Source organism: Oxyura jamaicensis, chromosome 14 (assembly GCF_011077185.1).
Source record: "Oxyura jamaicensis isolate SHBP4307 breed ruddy duck chromosome 14, BPBGC_Ojam_1.0, whole genome shotgun sequence".
Classification (NCBI taxonomy): Eukaryota; Metazoa; Chordata; class Aves; order Anseriformes; family Anatidae; genus Oxyura; species Oxyura jamaicensis.
Window position 1 is genome coordinate 12,262,873 of NC_048906.1, and position 13,987 is coordinate 12,276,859.

At 64.9% G+C, this 13,987-nt stretch overlaps 1 protein-coding gene across 1 annotated transcript in view; it reads right to left on the minus strand.

Annotated features, from left to right (window-relative positions):
• Positions 1 to 10,272, minus strand: part of FBXL16 (F-box and leucine rich repeat protein 16) — an 11,844-nt gene extending 1,572 nt beyond the window's left edge. The window contains exons 1-3 of the mRNA XM_035339525.1: positions 10,097 to 10,272; positions 1,229 to 1,948; positions 102 to 610 (exon numbers count right to left, since the gene is read on the minus strand). Of these exons, the coding sequence (XP_035195416.1) occupies positions 102 to 610; positions 1,229 to 1,933 (1,214 nt within the window). The 5' untranslated portion in view covers positions 1,934 to 1,948; positions 10,097 to 10,272. The remainder of the gene's footprint in view (positions 1 to 101; positions 611 to 1,228; positions 1,949 to 10,096) is intronic.
• Between the last annotated feature and the right edge of the window lie 3,715 nt (positions 10,273 to 13,987).

Genomic DNA, 13,987 nt, shown 5'->3' on the forward strand with positions numbered 1-13,987 from the left:
GGACAAGGAGGTGACGGGGACACAGGACAAGGAGGTGACGGGGACACGGGACAAGGAGGTGACGCGTCCCCGGACCACAACCACCAGGCACGGCCCCGTACCTGTCGAGCACCAGCTCCTCCAGCTTGTGCAGGTCGCAGGCGATGTACTCCAGGGCCATGTCGGTGATGCGAGGGCACCAGGACAGGTCGAGGCTGCGCAGCTTGCGCAGGTTCTCGGCCACCAGCTCCACGCCGTCGTCCGTCACCTTGGAGCAGCCCGAGAGGCTGAGGACGCTCAGGTTGGGCAGGCTGTGCACCATGTTGACCACGCCGTGGTTGGTGATCTCCCAGCAGGAGTTGAGGCGCAGGGTGTGGGTGGTGTAGCCCTGCTTGGCGGTGAAGTAGGCGAGCGCCGTGTCCGTCACGTGGTAGGCCTGCAGGTTGAGCTCGGCGAGGTTGGGCAGGAGCTGCGAGATGGCGGCGATGGCGTCGTCGGCCACGTTGATGCAGTCGCTGACGCTCAGCGCCGTGATGCGGGCATTGAGGCTCGACCACAGCCCGGCCTCCGTGAAGTCGTTGCAGCCCGAGAGCTCCAGCCGCACCACGCCCTGCATCTGCTCCAGCATCACCTGGTGAAGGGCGGGCGGTCAGGGCACCCCCAGCTCCGCCCGGAGCCCCCCGGCTCTTCCCCCTTCCCCAGCCCCAGCTGCACCATCGGCCTTCACAGCGGGGATGGGTGAGGGCTGTAGGAGCACCCGTGGGTGGCGGGGGTGAACACCTCCCCCCAGAAATCTTGGTAGAGCAGCCCTGCACCCAGCCAGCACCCAGAATATGGGCAGGGGCCCGGGGACCGGCAGCGTGGTGATGCCACCTGCCTGCTGGACGAGGTGGGTGCTGGCACCACGTAGCTGGGTGCACCCATGGGTGGTCTGCACCCCTGGTGGGGCCGGAGAAAGCTCTCGCTGGTGCAGGCTGTAGCAGGTGTGTTCCCGGGTGCCACCGTGGTGGCAGGAAGGTTGGGCCCGTTGTGTCACCGGGCTCCACGTTGCCTGGGGGCATAGCCACATGGAGGGGAGCCAAGCCTCGTACCCCCAAAACCTTGCCCCCCCTTTGGGTGCAGTGGTCTGCAGGGCCGAGCACTGGGGACATCCATGGGGACATCCCATCGGGGTGATCTGTGGTGCTGCTGGCCAGGCATCTTACCCACCCCTGTCCCTGGACACCTCGCCGGCGCCGAGGCCACCTACCTCCAGCCCCGCGTCCGTGATGGTCGACCTCTTAAGGCTCATGGACTTGACCCCCTTCTTGGACAGGGGGTAGTTGTCAATGAACTCACAAATGTCCAGGTCGGAGACGCCCACGAGGCAGAAGCCGTCGAAGCCCCGCACGGCGAAGCCCTGCAGGCTGACGAACTCCTTCTCGCCCCCGGGCAGGACGTTGTAGAGCTCTTTGGTGTGCAGGACGGGCGTCAGGCCCACCCAGAACTTGGGCTGGTAGAGCACCCGCCGCCACGCCTTGCACACCTGCGCCAGCACGCACTTCTCGCACGCCGAAAAGTACCAGAAGAGGCGGTTGAGGATCTTCTCGTCCACCGCCAGCTGCCTCTCCGAGGGCGAGCCGGGCAGCCGCTCCGGCGAGGGGTGCTCCGCGCCCGGGGTGGCCTCGCTCGAGTTCAGTCCCACCAGGGAGGCGCCGGGAGGGGACGAGACGCCGGCCAGAGTGGCCAGGGAGAGCGGTGAGGCCAGGCTGGGGATGGGCAGGTCGCTGCGGGGGGCTAAGGCCGGGCTGAGGATGGCAGGCACGGAGGAAGGCTGGCACAGGCGGTTTTTCACGGCGGGGGTGCCTTTGGTGATGCTGGCGGAGCCGAGGCCGTTGGGCTGTGTGGGGATCTTCACCAGTCCATTGCGGGGCAAACATGGGGGCTTGGTGTCGCCGTTTCTCGGGTTCGACATCTTCCACGGGTCTCTCTGCAACACAGGGGGGTTGTGAGTAGTTGTTGGCCAGCACCGGGCTCCCCGGGAAGCATGGAAGGCATGGCCGGGGCCGGGATGGGGCCAGGATGGGGCCAGGGCAGTGGTAGAGCCCGCGCGTGCTGTGTTGGCAAGCCCGTGCCGGCCAGGCGCCGCGTCTCGCGGTGGCACCGCAGCAAACAGGCCGATAAATATTTCAGCTGCAGCGAGGCAGGCTTTCAAACGGCCCCGCCGCACCCCGCCATGCATTATTAAACACTTTTCCCTCTATAAACACGGAGGTGAATAATTGATGGGGGCTCAGCCTCTCCTCCCCCCGCCCCTGGCCGGTTCCTGGCGTGGGGTCCCGCCGGTGCCATGCCCGTCGTGCTGGCACCCTGCACACCGCGCTCACCGGGGCCAAGCCCTGCCAAAGGACCCGGTCCTGTTCCACTGCAAGGCCCAGCTTGGGCTGAGGCTGGAGGGGGCAGACCGGGAGGAGCTGGAGCCCGGGGAAGGGACATTTTTGCCCCCAGGAACCAAGGGGTAAAAGCCCTAATCTGGCTGGTGGCACTGAGTGAGCAGCGTCCTGGCCGGTGAGCGTGGTGCTGATGGCCTGGGGCTGTCCCACCCTAGGGACAGTGTCCAGCTGAGCCAGCCTCTGCGCTGCGCTCTGACAGCCCCAGGGCACAGACGGCAACCTCCCCTGCTGCCCCCAGCCCATCACCATGAGCCTCACAGCATCTCCGTGCCCTGCTGGACCAGGCGGAGGGGAGCAGCCCCCCAGAACGAGCCCCGCAGCATGGGCAACTGCAAGCGGCACGGCTAGGGTGTGCAGCACCTCCTGGAGACTCCCCAGCAGGATGGCAAGGCCCAGCTCCAGGCTTTGCCCCACACTTTAAGGGGCAGTTTTCTGCCCGTTTGCCTCGCTGAGCCGCTGGCTGGGCGGAGGGGAGGCAGGACGGGAGTGGCAGTGAGTGCTGAAGGCGCGAGCAGCCCGTGTCCGTGGGCAGGCCAGCGCAGCAGCGGTGGCATCAGCACCGCCAGAGCCTGTCCTCCGGGGACGGAGCCGGCCCTGTGCAGACAGCCTGGCGCCGCTCCCCTCTCGGATGCAGCCTCCGCTGCCTCCACTTACTCTGCCCTACGAAGGGTTTGGGGCTCTGATGCTTGGACATGTGCTAAATTTGCTTGAAAGCAGGAGAAGAGGAGGGGAAAAAGGAAAGAAACTTAAAACCAGTGGCTCCGAGCTTGGCAGCAATTAGGGAAGCAAACAGAACATGCACCAGGGTGTCTAACACAGCGCTACAACACAAATCAAAACAGATAATTACCACGTGGCACAGAAAGGCTGTCGCTCCGGCACAGAGCCCACAGCGAGAGCATTTCGCCATGCCGGCTGCCTCCGGGGAGAGGCCAGGTGGTGGGAGAGGGGCAGCCCAGGGCCTCCAGACGTGGGAGAGCAAGCCAGGGGCAGGGGCTCCCGCAGGGGACAGTCACGGGAGGAGGCAGACGCTGACAACCCTCGGACTGAAATTCAGCCAGAAGGAGGTGTTGGCAACAGTTACAACCAGCTCAGACCAAGGTTTGTCCCCAGGGCAGGACTCCGGGGGCCGGAATCAGTGGCGTTCACAGTCCTGCTTTGGAAAGCTGAGCCAGGTCCCCCTGCCCCCGGCACCGAGGCTGCCTGTCTGGCTCACAGATATCACAAAACATGAATGAGCTGGGAAGTCACTTCAAATAGAAACACAGCCAGCCATGTAGGCCCTCTGGGCACAGGCAGGCTCCAGGCATGGGCAGCTGAAGGCTGGGCAGGCAGGGAGATGGCTGCATCCAGCCAAGCTCTGTATTTGGCCACATCTCTCCAGGGAAGGGGGTAGCCAAAGACTTGGGGGCTCCTACCATCCTGAAAGGAGCAGGGCCATGCCTGGGGAGGACACCATCCTGGAGGAGATGGGTAGGGAGCGCAGACTGGGGAGGTGTGTTGGTCTGATCACAGCTCTCCTCTGTCTCTGGCACCATGGGGCAACGCTAGGATCTTCCCCCCCAGCTGCAGGGAAGCCCCTGGCTGTGGTCGAGCAATGCAGCAGCCCCGCATGCTCCTCTGGCCCAGGGGAGAGGCTGTGTTGCTCCACTGTACAAAGTGCAAGCATCCTGTCCTGCAGAGATCAGAGCTTCCATGTGCTGGGACACAGAGCACACCCTGCCCTGCCCCAGGCCCCTAAGCCACCGGGACAGACTTGGAGAAGTCAATAGAGAGCCCTTCACTCTCAAGCCATGGTTTGGCTCCTTTCTGCCTTCTGATGTTCCAAAAGCTCTGCAGGCATCTCCAAGTGATTTTTGGCCACCCCAAAGCAGCAGAATAGCATAGATCTGGCCTTTCCTGCTCTCTCAGGAGATTTCAATCCCTGGTACAACCATCCTTACTGTGGGCTCTCACAGGAAGGACCCAGCCTCAGAACCCCCACAGCAACCCCCCTCTGCTCTCGCAGACCTCATGGGGGTGGTGTCTACCATCAGTGCAATACCAGCTCCCAATCCACAGTGGGAGGAAACATGACAAAAGCAAAGGGCAAAGTCTTTTAGTCCCCCGAACTCATTCCAGGGTGCACATTTCACAGGAAATGTCATTGCCAGAGAAATCATTTCATTCATGAGGGTTTTCTCATCCACAATGAGCAATGATGCAGTGGTGGGGGGCGGATTTGACGCAGAAAGAGAGAAGAAAGAAGAGGGTCTAAGAGCCTGTCATTACAAACATTACATGGGTGATGAGGAAGCTGGGATGGATAGAATAAAAGCAACCAGGGTTTGCCCAAGCCGTTGGAGAGTTTACTGTCTCCATGTGGTAGTGAGGAGGGATTAGGGCCTCGAGAGAGGGGCAGGGTCATCAGTCACCCTGTCAGTGCCACCCCGATGTGGGTGCTCACTGGGACGCTGCAGGCTGTGGCAGAGACTCACTGGATCATGCTGCTGCCCTGCAGGGAAGGCCACGGCGGACTCTGCATCCTCAGGCTTGGAGGCTACGGGGCTGTCTCTGGCTGACCCCAGGCTGGCTAGGTTTGGGGTCCCTGGGGAACGGAGCCGGGCCGTTCAACACCACGGATGGCAGGCAGGTCCCGTTCAGTGGTCCCAGGCCCTCAGCACCACGGATAGATCGGGGGCTCAGCACCAAGGACAGAGCCCGGGGGGGCTCGTTCAGCACCGCGGCCCCGTTCAGCACCACGGACAGCGGCCAGACCCCGTTCACGGCTCCCGCCACGTTCAGCACCACGGACAGCTCCGGTCCCGTTCAGCACCACGGACAGCTCCGGTCCTGTTCAGCACCACGGACAGCTCCCGCCCCCCCCCGACCCCCGGCAGCGGGCCCCTGCAGCCCCCACCCCCAAATAACCCCCGCGAGGTCCCGATCTCTTCACCACCACCCCCCGAGCCCCCCCCCGCTGCCCTGCCAGCCTCCCCTGAAGCCCTGTTATTGCCCTGCTGGAATCCAAGGCTGATGCAAAATGATTATTTGTAGAGGCGCTGCTTCAGTGACAGAGAGCTGCTCGGCAGCCAGCAGCCATCGCTCACGGCTTCCTGCACACACACACACACACATGCACAAACAGACACGCATGGACACGCACACACACACCCCCCATCGGAGCCCCAGGGTCTGGTAGATGCACCTTGCATGAGCCTTGACATTCAGACGCACATATGCATGCACACACACACACACAAACAGATAAGCGCACGCACGCACACACGCGCGCGCGCAGGGTTGCATCAGCTGAATTCATTAGCCCATCTATTTTTACTAATGCAGCAAATCAAGTTGCTCTACAGGCGGAGAAAACACACCCGAGACAGAGTGCTGAGGCAGAGCACACAGCCAAAGCTTTTGTCCGGCAGTCCCGAGGGTAACAGCTCCCCGGGACTGTCAGCTGTACGCTACAGCCCCAGCCAGCAGCAGTGCCAGGCAGGCTTTTGCTCTGGGGGCTGAACCTGTCGACCAGAGCACATGGTAGTAATAAAGACATCCCACTACAAAGATCTCCCTCCCCAGCAGTGCTTGGCAGTGTGCAAGCTGTTTCCTGCTCTGACTGCATCAGGTCAGACCATTGCCCGTGCTGTGTGTAGTCAGAGGGGTGTCTGTCCATCCCCGCGGAGCACTTGGAGCACCCCGGCAATGCAGGGGAGCCGCAGAAGGCCCCGGGGGAGCCCCTGCTCCCCTAGGAATGGAGGGACAGCAGGGGTGCGTAGATGGAGAGAGGCTGCCTGTGCACGTGCGTGTGTGTGTGCACACACGGATCAGCCCTCCCAGGCCCGGACTCACACATGTCAGGTGGGAGAGAGGCTCAGAGCACGGCTCCAAACTCAGCACCATGCATTCCCCCACTGCACAAGCCAGAAGTTCACAGTAGGGAAGACACTCCGCTTCCCTCCACTCTGCTCGGCCCAGAGACCTGCCGATTGTGTGATGAGAGCTGGGAAACTCCTTCCTAAGATTACCCCAAGAGCTCCCTGGGAGGCCAGGAGCTCCCCTACCAGCTCCCAACAACGCCACAGAGCTCATCCCACCTTGCAGCAGGCAAAGAGGCTCGGGAGGCCCTGGAAAAACAACAGAAGGCAAAACTTCCCAGCAGCAGGCGGTGGGGTCCCCTCTGGCTGTTGTGTTGTCTACCTGTGGCAGGGTGCACCCCTTTGGTGCCCCGGGGGGTGCGGGGTGGTGCTGGCACCAGCCATGGCTGCTCCACACCATGATTTAGCCCCGGGAATGTGGATGTGCCTGGTCAAGCTGGAGAGCTGAGCATGGCCTGGAGCATGCAATTCTCCAGTGATGTGCCACTGCTGAGGCCCAAAGCTCCCAAATACGTCAATTCCTGTCCACCTCCCTAACCCAGGGAGCTCCGTGTCCCACAAGGACATGGGGGAGGAATCACCCACACAAGGGGAACATGGGATGGCCACGAGCAAACACCTACACACAGAGCAGGGCAGAGTTGGACCGTGACTGTGGCTGACCTGGGCCCACCTCCTCCAGCCTCCTCTGGAGGTACCTGACCTCACTGCCACAGGGAGGATGTTTATGCTTCCCCATCCCTCAGCTGAGCTTTTCCCTGCTCCCCACTGACCACGGTACGGTGAAGGGGGAGCAGATCCTCTTGTGCCACAGCCACAACATGCCCGGCATGTGCAGCCCTACTCTTTGCCCCTTTTGGCCCTGGGAATAGGCGAGAAACAGGGCAAGGCCCTTCTGTGGTCATCGAGGAGAGAGGAGCCTGGCTTGTGGCTGTCCCTGAGTCCCAGTCCCCGGGACACTGGTGTCTGCCCTGGGTACCTCTGGGACAGAGGCCTCCCCCAGGGCTTTCAGACACCCTGCAATGGCCACGCAGCAGGGAGGTCACTCTGCTTGGCTCCATCCCATCGATGCCCTGAGGGGGTCCTGGCCCCAGGTGCCTGTGCTGGCAGGGACCACCGCCGTGGAGCGTGCCGCCACCACCACCAAACCAGCGCCTTGCCATGCCGTCGGTGTGACAGCACCAGCTCAGAGAGGCCACCAGCACGGCCTGAGCCCTGCCCTGCACCCAGTGCCCGTGAGGATGCGCAGCATGGGGGGGGTCCTGCGGTGTTCAGCCACGGGATGTCTCGCTGCAGGGTGCTGTGGCTGCTCAGTGCTGCCGTAGGCTCGGAAAGCTGTTGGGTACTGTCCTGTGACTGAGGCCATGGCCCTGTGACAGGTGGCAGTGCCACCGTGGTGCTCTGTGCCCTCTAACCACCTGCCTCAATTTCCCACCAACGCCGACCCCATGCAATGGGGACTGCTGGGGCTCTGTGGGTCAGTGTGATGCCCCGAGCCTGCTTGTGGGGCAGCCCCACGGCCTCCTGCTCATCCAGGAGCCAGAGCTGGGCACGGTCACACCTCCAGCAGGGAGAAACCCCGAGGAACACCTTCTGCCCGCCTGCCCCTTCCCCAGAAGCTCTCCTGTCCCCGGAGCACCTGGGTGAGCATCCCCGTGCTGGGTGGGCAGAGGTTTGGCGGGGGTGGGATTCTGCCAAAGGGGCCCCATCCTGCTCCCAGCACAGCACGAGCACAGCCTCCAGCCCCCAAAACCAGCAGGCTCCTGAGGGAGGCCCCAGCCTCCCCTCTCTCAGGCTGGACCATGGCCGTGTCCCCATGGGATGGGCAAGACGCAGGTGGCCCCGCTGGAGGGGACAGGGGACCCTCTCCCCGCACCTGCCTCCCCACACATGCCACCCAGCCCGAGCAAGGGTCCTGCACCCCAGGAGCAGGATTTAGGGGGCCAGGAGGTTCCCAACACCGGGAGGCTCCACCGCCGCATCCCTGCCGCCACGGAGAGGAAAACAGACCCGGAGGATGGGAGAGGGATCGATGTGGGGGAAGCCAGCTCGGGGAAAAATAGATATCTATCTCATTAAAAATGGATGCTGAAGCGAGTCCTCCCCACTCCAAAGCCACCTCCCTCCCTCTTCCTGGTAGCCGGAGTGAAATCAGCTCCGAGCTTCCAGAGGAGGGGAAATGCCAGCACCACACAGCTCCCGCTCTGCGCCCACCGAGCCCCCCCGGCCACCACGGAGGGGCCCAGAGCCCCACGCCTCAGCCCCCAGCCCGGGACCACTGCCAAAGTGTCCCCACCACAGGGACGCTACCACCAGCCTGTGTCACCCGGACGCTGCCACCTCCCGCCAGTGCCACCAGACCTGGCACTGGGGCACAGTGGGGCCGAGCGATGCCCCACAACACTCCCAGGCTCCCCCACCTCCGGGGCCATAAGGACTGCCTGGATCCAGCCGCAGCTTGCAAACCCGAGCCTCAGTTTCCCCCGTCGCCTGGCCCAGCCTGCCCCACCACGGGGTCTGTCCTCGGCTTCCTGAGCCGCTATAGGGTGCCCCACACCGTGCTGGGGCCCTGCTGCCAGCATCAGCCCCGTGGGCTCCATCCCTGTCCAGGGCCTGTCCCCGTGTGCCCCCAGCCCCTGGGAGTGACGGTGATGGGAGAGGGCTGCCCCCAGTCCCCATGGCTTCTGTCACCCCACAGCAGAGGATAACCCCACTGGGGTGCTGGGGTGTCAGAGCGCTGGGGTGCTGGGGTAATGGGGTGTCGGGGTGCCTGGTGCCAGGGTACCAGGGTGATGGGGTGCCAGGGTGTTGGGGTTTTAGGGTGACAGGGTACCAGGGTGATGGGGTGCTATGGTATCAGGTTATTTGGGTGCCAGGATGATGGGGTGCCAGGGATGGAGCTCCAGGGTGACGGGGTTTGGGGACTTTAGGGTAGCGGGATAGCAGGGTGCTGGGATCCCCTGGTGTCATGGTGCTGGGATCCTGGGGAGCCAGAGTGCCAGGGTGCCAGGGTGATGGGGTGCCGGGGTGTCAGGGTGTTGGGGTTTTAGGGTTGGGGTTTCGTTTTCCAGGGTACCGGGGTGCTGGGTTGTCAGGGTGCTGGGATGTTGGCATGCCAGGATGTTGGGGTGACAGGGTGCCTGGGCACCTGGGTGCCAGGGTGACGGGGTGCCAGGGTGACGGGGTGACAGGCTGTCGGGGTTTTAGGGTGACAGGGTAATGGCTTCTCAGGGTGTGGGGGTGCTCGGATGCTGGGGTGCCAGGGTGAAGGGGAGCTGGGATTTTAGGGTAAGGGGGTGATGGGGCTGTTTTCCCCACGATACCATCGGGGTGGGTGAGGAGCCTGAGGGTGCTTCAGGGACCCGGGAGGGGGTGGGATGGAGGGGGGGCAGCACCCCCACCGCGGGCTGCCCCCGTCCCCACACTGACAACCACGCTCATCCCCAAGCCCCCATCCCCAAACCTCCCCATAGCCCCCCCCAACCCCCCCCGCTGCCGTTCTGCCCCCAGGCCTCGGGGACCCCATGCTCCGGTGCCCACCACCCCCCCTTCTCTCCGCGCCCCCCCCCCACCCCCCCACCCGCACCGAGCCGGGAGCGCGGGGCCCGCTCCGCCGCCGTTATATAACGGGGCTGCGGGATCCTGCACCGGGGGCTGCGGCCCCAGCCCCCTCCCCGCCCGGCGGGGCCGTGCCGAGCCGGTGGCGGTGCGGGCTTTGTGTCGCAATGGTTGCCCGAGAGCGAAGGGAGCCGAGCGGCGGCAGCGGCGGGGGGGGGGGGGGGGGGGGGGGGAGAGGAAGGAGAAAAGGGGGGGCCCGCTTACCTCCAGCTCGCCTAGCTCATGCCATGCCGTGCGCCGACAGCCGCTCCTTTCATGTGCGGGGAGACATCGGGAGGAGAAGCGGGGAAGAAGGAGAGGAGGAGGAGGAGGAGGAGGAAGAGGAGGAGGTGGGGGAGGAGGAGGAGGAGGAAGATGGGGGCTCGGTGCCTGCCCAGCCTCACCGCTCGGCCGCGGGGCCGCCGGGCCTCAAGGCGACAAAAAGAACGGTGGGGAGGGGAGAAAGGGCCGGATCCGGATCGGTGCCGGGCAGCCCGGGCTGGAGGCTGCGAGCGGTTCGCACACGCCGCGCACACGCACACGCGCGGCTGCACGCCCGCGCCCGCACCCTCCCGGGCCGGCACCGCCGCCCGTTAAAGAGCCCCGGAGCCGCCGGTAGCGGGAACGGCACCGCCGCAGCCCGGCCCCCGCGGCACCGGAGGGGAGCGCCCAGGTGAGGGTGTGCAGGAACCGACCCCGGGGGGAGCGCGGGCAGGGCCCGGGGGGGGCGGCTGGAGGCACGGCTGGGAGCGGGGAGGGAGGGGGGAAGGAGGGAGGGAGGGAGGGAGGGAGGGAAAGGCGTAGGGAGGAGAGATGGAGGGATGGAGGGATGGATGCATGACAGATGGGAGAGGGAGGGAGGGAGGGAGGGAAGGAAAAAGGAGGGATGGATGGATGGAGGAAAGGATGGAAGGAGGGATGGATGGATGGATGGATGGGTGGGTGGGTGGGTGGATGGATGCAGGGACAGATGGATGGATGGAGGAAAGGATGGAGGGGTGGATGCAGGGACAGGTGGAGAGATGGAGGTGTAGATGGATGAGTAGACGGAAGGACACATGGAGGGATAGGTGGTTTGCCCCAGGACAGACGGATGGAGGAAGTGGTGGCGGGATGGACAGCTGGACACGGGGATGGAGGGATGGAGGAAATGATGGAGGGATGGATGCAGGGACAGATGGAGGGTTGGAGGGATAGATAAAGGGATGGTTGCAGGGACAGATGGATGGAGGGAGAGATGGATGGATGGACAGATGGAGGGTTAGATGGAGGGATAGATGCAGGGGTGGATGGACAAAAGGATGGATGCACATATGGCTGTTTGCTCTCTTTCCCCACCAGGGCACTGGCAGACCAGCAATCCTGGAGCTGAACCCTCTCGCCTGGTAGTCCCAGCCCTGCTGGCAGCCCCTGCCTTGGCGAGGCACACTGAGGACCACCCAGCACCCCAGGGTGCTGTGGGGGCCTGTGCCAGGTGCCCCCATCGAGGGAAGGGTGCTGAGCAGGGGTCTGGCCCCATCCTGCTGCTGGCAGCAGGACCCACAGCCGGGGGATGCCCCATCACCGCCCCACTCATTCGCAGTGCTGCACCCACTCGGCACCCCCAGTGCGGGGCCTGGCTGCACCAGTGCTCCCCAGACTGGAAGGGACTGGTGGGTTGGCACGTTTAACCCCTTCCTCTCTCCCTTCCCATCGCACAGCCCCATAGGAGCCAGTGGGACTGGCTCGGCTGGCTGCCACCCGGCCGGGCCCTGGGGAGGCTGATGTAACTGCCCGGATCCGGCCGCCTCCATTATTTATAAGGCAGGTCGGGTTTCGGGTTTCCAGCTGGCAGCAGGAGGGTGTTTGGGGGGAGGAGAGGTGCGTGCACGCTCACACACACCCTCATCCCACCACACAGCAGGGCTGGAGGTGCCGTGTCCCCACGGTGTGCCACTGCCCCCGTCCCTCGTGCAATGAGGGGACAGCAGCCAGCGGGGCAATGGCAGGGGGGAGCTGGTTGGGCTGGGGGCTGCTGGCACTCTGGTGTCCCCTTGCTCTGGTCACCCCTGCCCTGTCCAGTGGGTGACAACTGCAGGAGAAAGTGCTGGAGGGGCCTGTGACAGGGGACTGTGGGTCTGTGGCCTTGTCCCTAGGTCACACATCTTTTTCCCAGTGGCACCAGTGAGGACCTGGTGGTCTTTCCTCTGATGATGCCCTGTCCCCGTGGGGGTGTCCCCAGGGGGCCTGTCACCCAGCCCTGGTGGCCATCGCAGCCCTGGACACCCTGAGGTGGTGACAGGAGTGAGCCCGCTCCCAGCCATGCTGGCAGGTGGCCCCTGTTGTCCCCTCAGCCAGGTGCAGTGTCCTGGCACAGCCCCATTCACACTAATTGAGGAGGACAAGCTGGGGTGGCCACATATCCTGGGGACATTTTGGTGCCCAGAAGTGTCACAGCCAAGGGAGGAGACCCTGAGCAGGGGCGCTCCCAGGTGGAGGGGACACAGATGGAGCAGACCCCCTGTATGGCCACCCAGAGGGGGAACCAGTCCCTCTGGCTCTGCAGCACCCAGGATGTCCCACTGCCCTGGGCGGGACAGCCCCAGGCCCAACCCTGTGACTTCCCCGGGGTGCCCAATGGTCCCGGGGGTGTAGAGCTACCCCGGCTCACCCCGCAGCCTCATCAGGCCACGTCTCACAAGCACACGGGGACAGTCCCTACTGCTGTGCCACACGGCTGGTGGCACCACGTCCCCCCATCTGAGCCAGGCAGCACCCCTCCTCCGCGGCTCATCCTTATGCAAACTGCCAGCATCCCATTGGCCCTCGCTGGGCTCCCATCCCTGCCACCCCGGGTCCTGGCCGGTGGCACTGGGTGCCGGGCATCGCTGGGCCACCACGGGGACCACGGGTGCCAAGGCTGGACCGCAGTGCGCAGGGCGCCGTCGCCGCAGCAACCGCCGTCGCCTAGCGATGGCTGTCTCCCGGTAACCCGTCGCCTAGCGATGGGGGATTTTTCACAGCTCTGGATGCAGGGCTGAGAGTTATTTTTAGCCGGGCTGCAAATCAATAGGCAGCTCCATTCGCAGCCCGCGAGGATGCACGCGCCGGGGCTGCCGCGCCGGGCCCTGCTTCGGTGGCGGCGGGGGCTGCCGGTGGCACGGGGACAGCCCGGTGCCACCAGCCCGGTGTGGCCCCCCCGGGTCTCCTGGGGCTCAGCCCCCTGTGGACCCCATCCAGGGCTCGACACCCTCCCTCCAGGCCATGTGCGCCTTGAGGGTGGGCGAGGGCATGACCCAGCTGTGGGGACCCTCGCCCTGTCCCCAGGACCCTCACCCTGTCCCTGGGGCCTTTGCCTGGACATGGAGACTGTCCTGCTGCTTTGGGGACACTTGCCCTGCTCTGGGAACAATTGCCCTGCTGTGGGGACACTTAGCCTGCTGCGGGGACCCTCCTCCACCCACATTTGCCCTCACCTGGCCATGGAGACCCTCATCATGCTGCAGGGACCCTCACCCCCTGCTGGGACCCCCCATCCTGCCGTGGTGACCTTCTCCCACCAGTGGGGACCTCTGCCCTGCCACGGTGACACTTGTCCTGCTGCAGGGCCCCCCACCTGGCTGTGGGGACCCTCATCCTGCTACAGGGCCCCTCACCCAGCTGCTGGGACCCTACCCTACCATGGAGCCCCACGGGGACCCTGCCCCTCATTTCCCCTCCAGACAGCCCCCAGGTGCTTGGGGACACCAGGAGAGGACAGGGACCCCACTCAGGGCTGGGGCACTGGGTCCCTGGGGGTTGGGGGGCCAGGGCATGGCTCTGGGATGCTCGGGAGCCAGCTCAGCCGGGAGCTGATGCGAGGCCTCCTGAGCTATTTTTTAGGGACTGTGGGTGACCGGCACAGCCCCGTCTCCCGCAGGCGTGCTGGGATCGGCAGCAGCAGCTCCCCACGCAGCCCCAGGGGGCCGGGAAAGGGATGGGGACCCTCTGAGCAGCCCCCCCGGGAGCCCCAGCCCTGCTCCACAGCCCCCTTTTGCCTGTCCAGGAGGGTTTCTGCCCGCCCCACAGCCCCCGGTAATCACCGCGCCCCAGCCCCCAGCAAACCGGAGCCGGGGCAGGATCCGGCCCGGGGCTGCC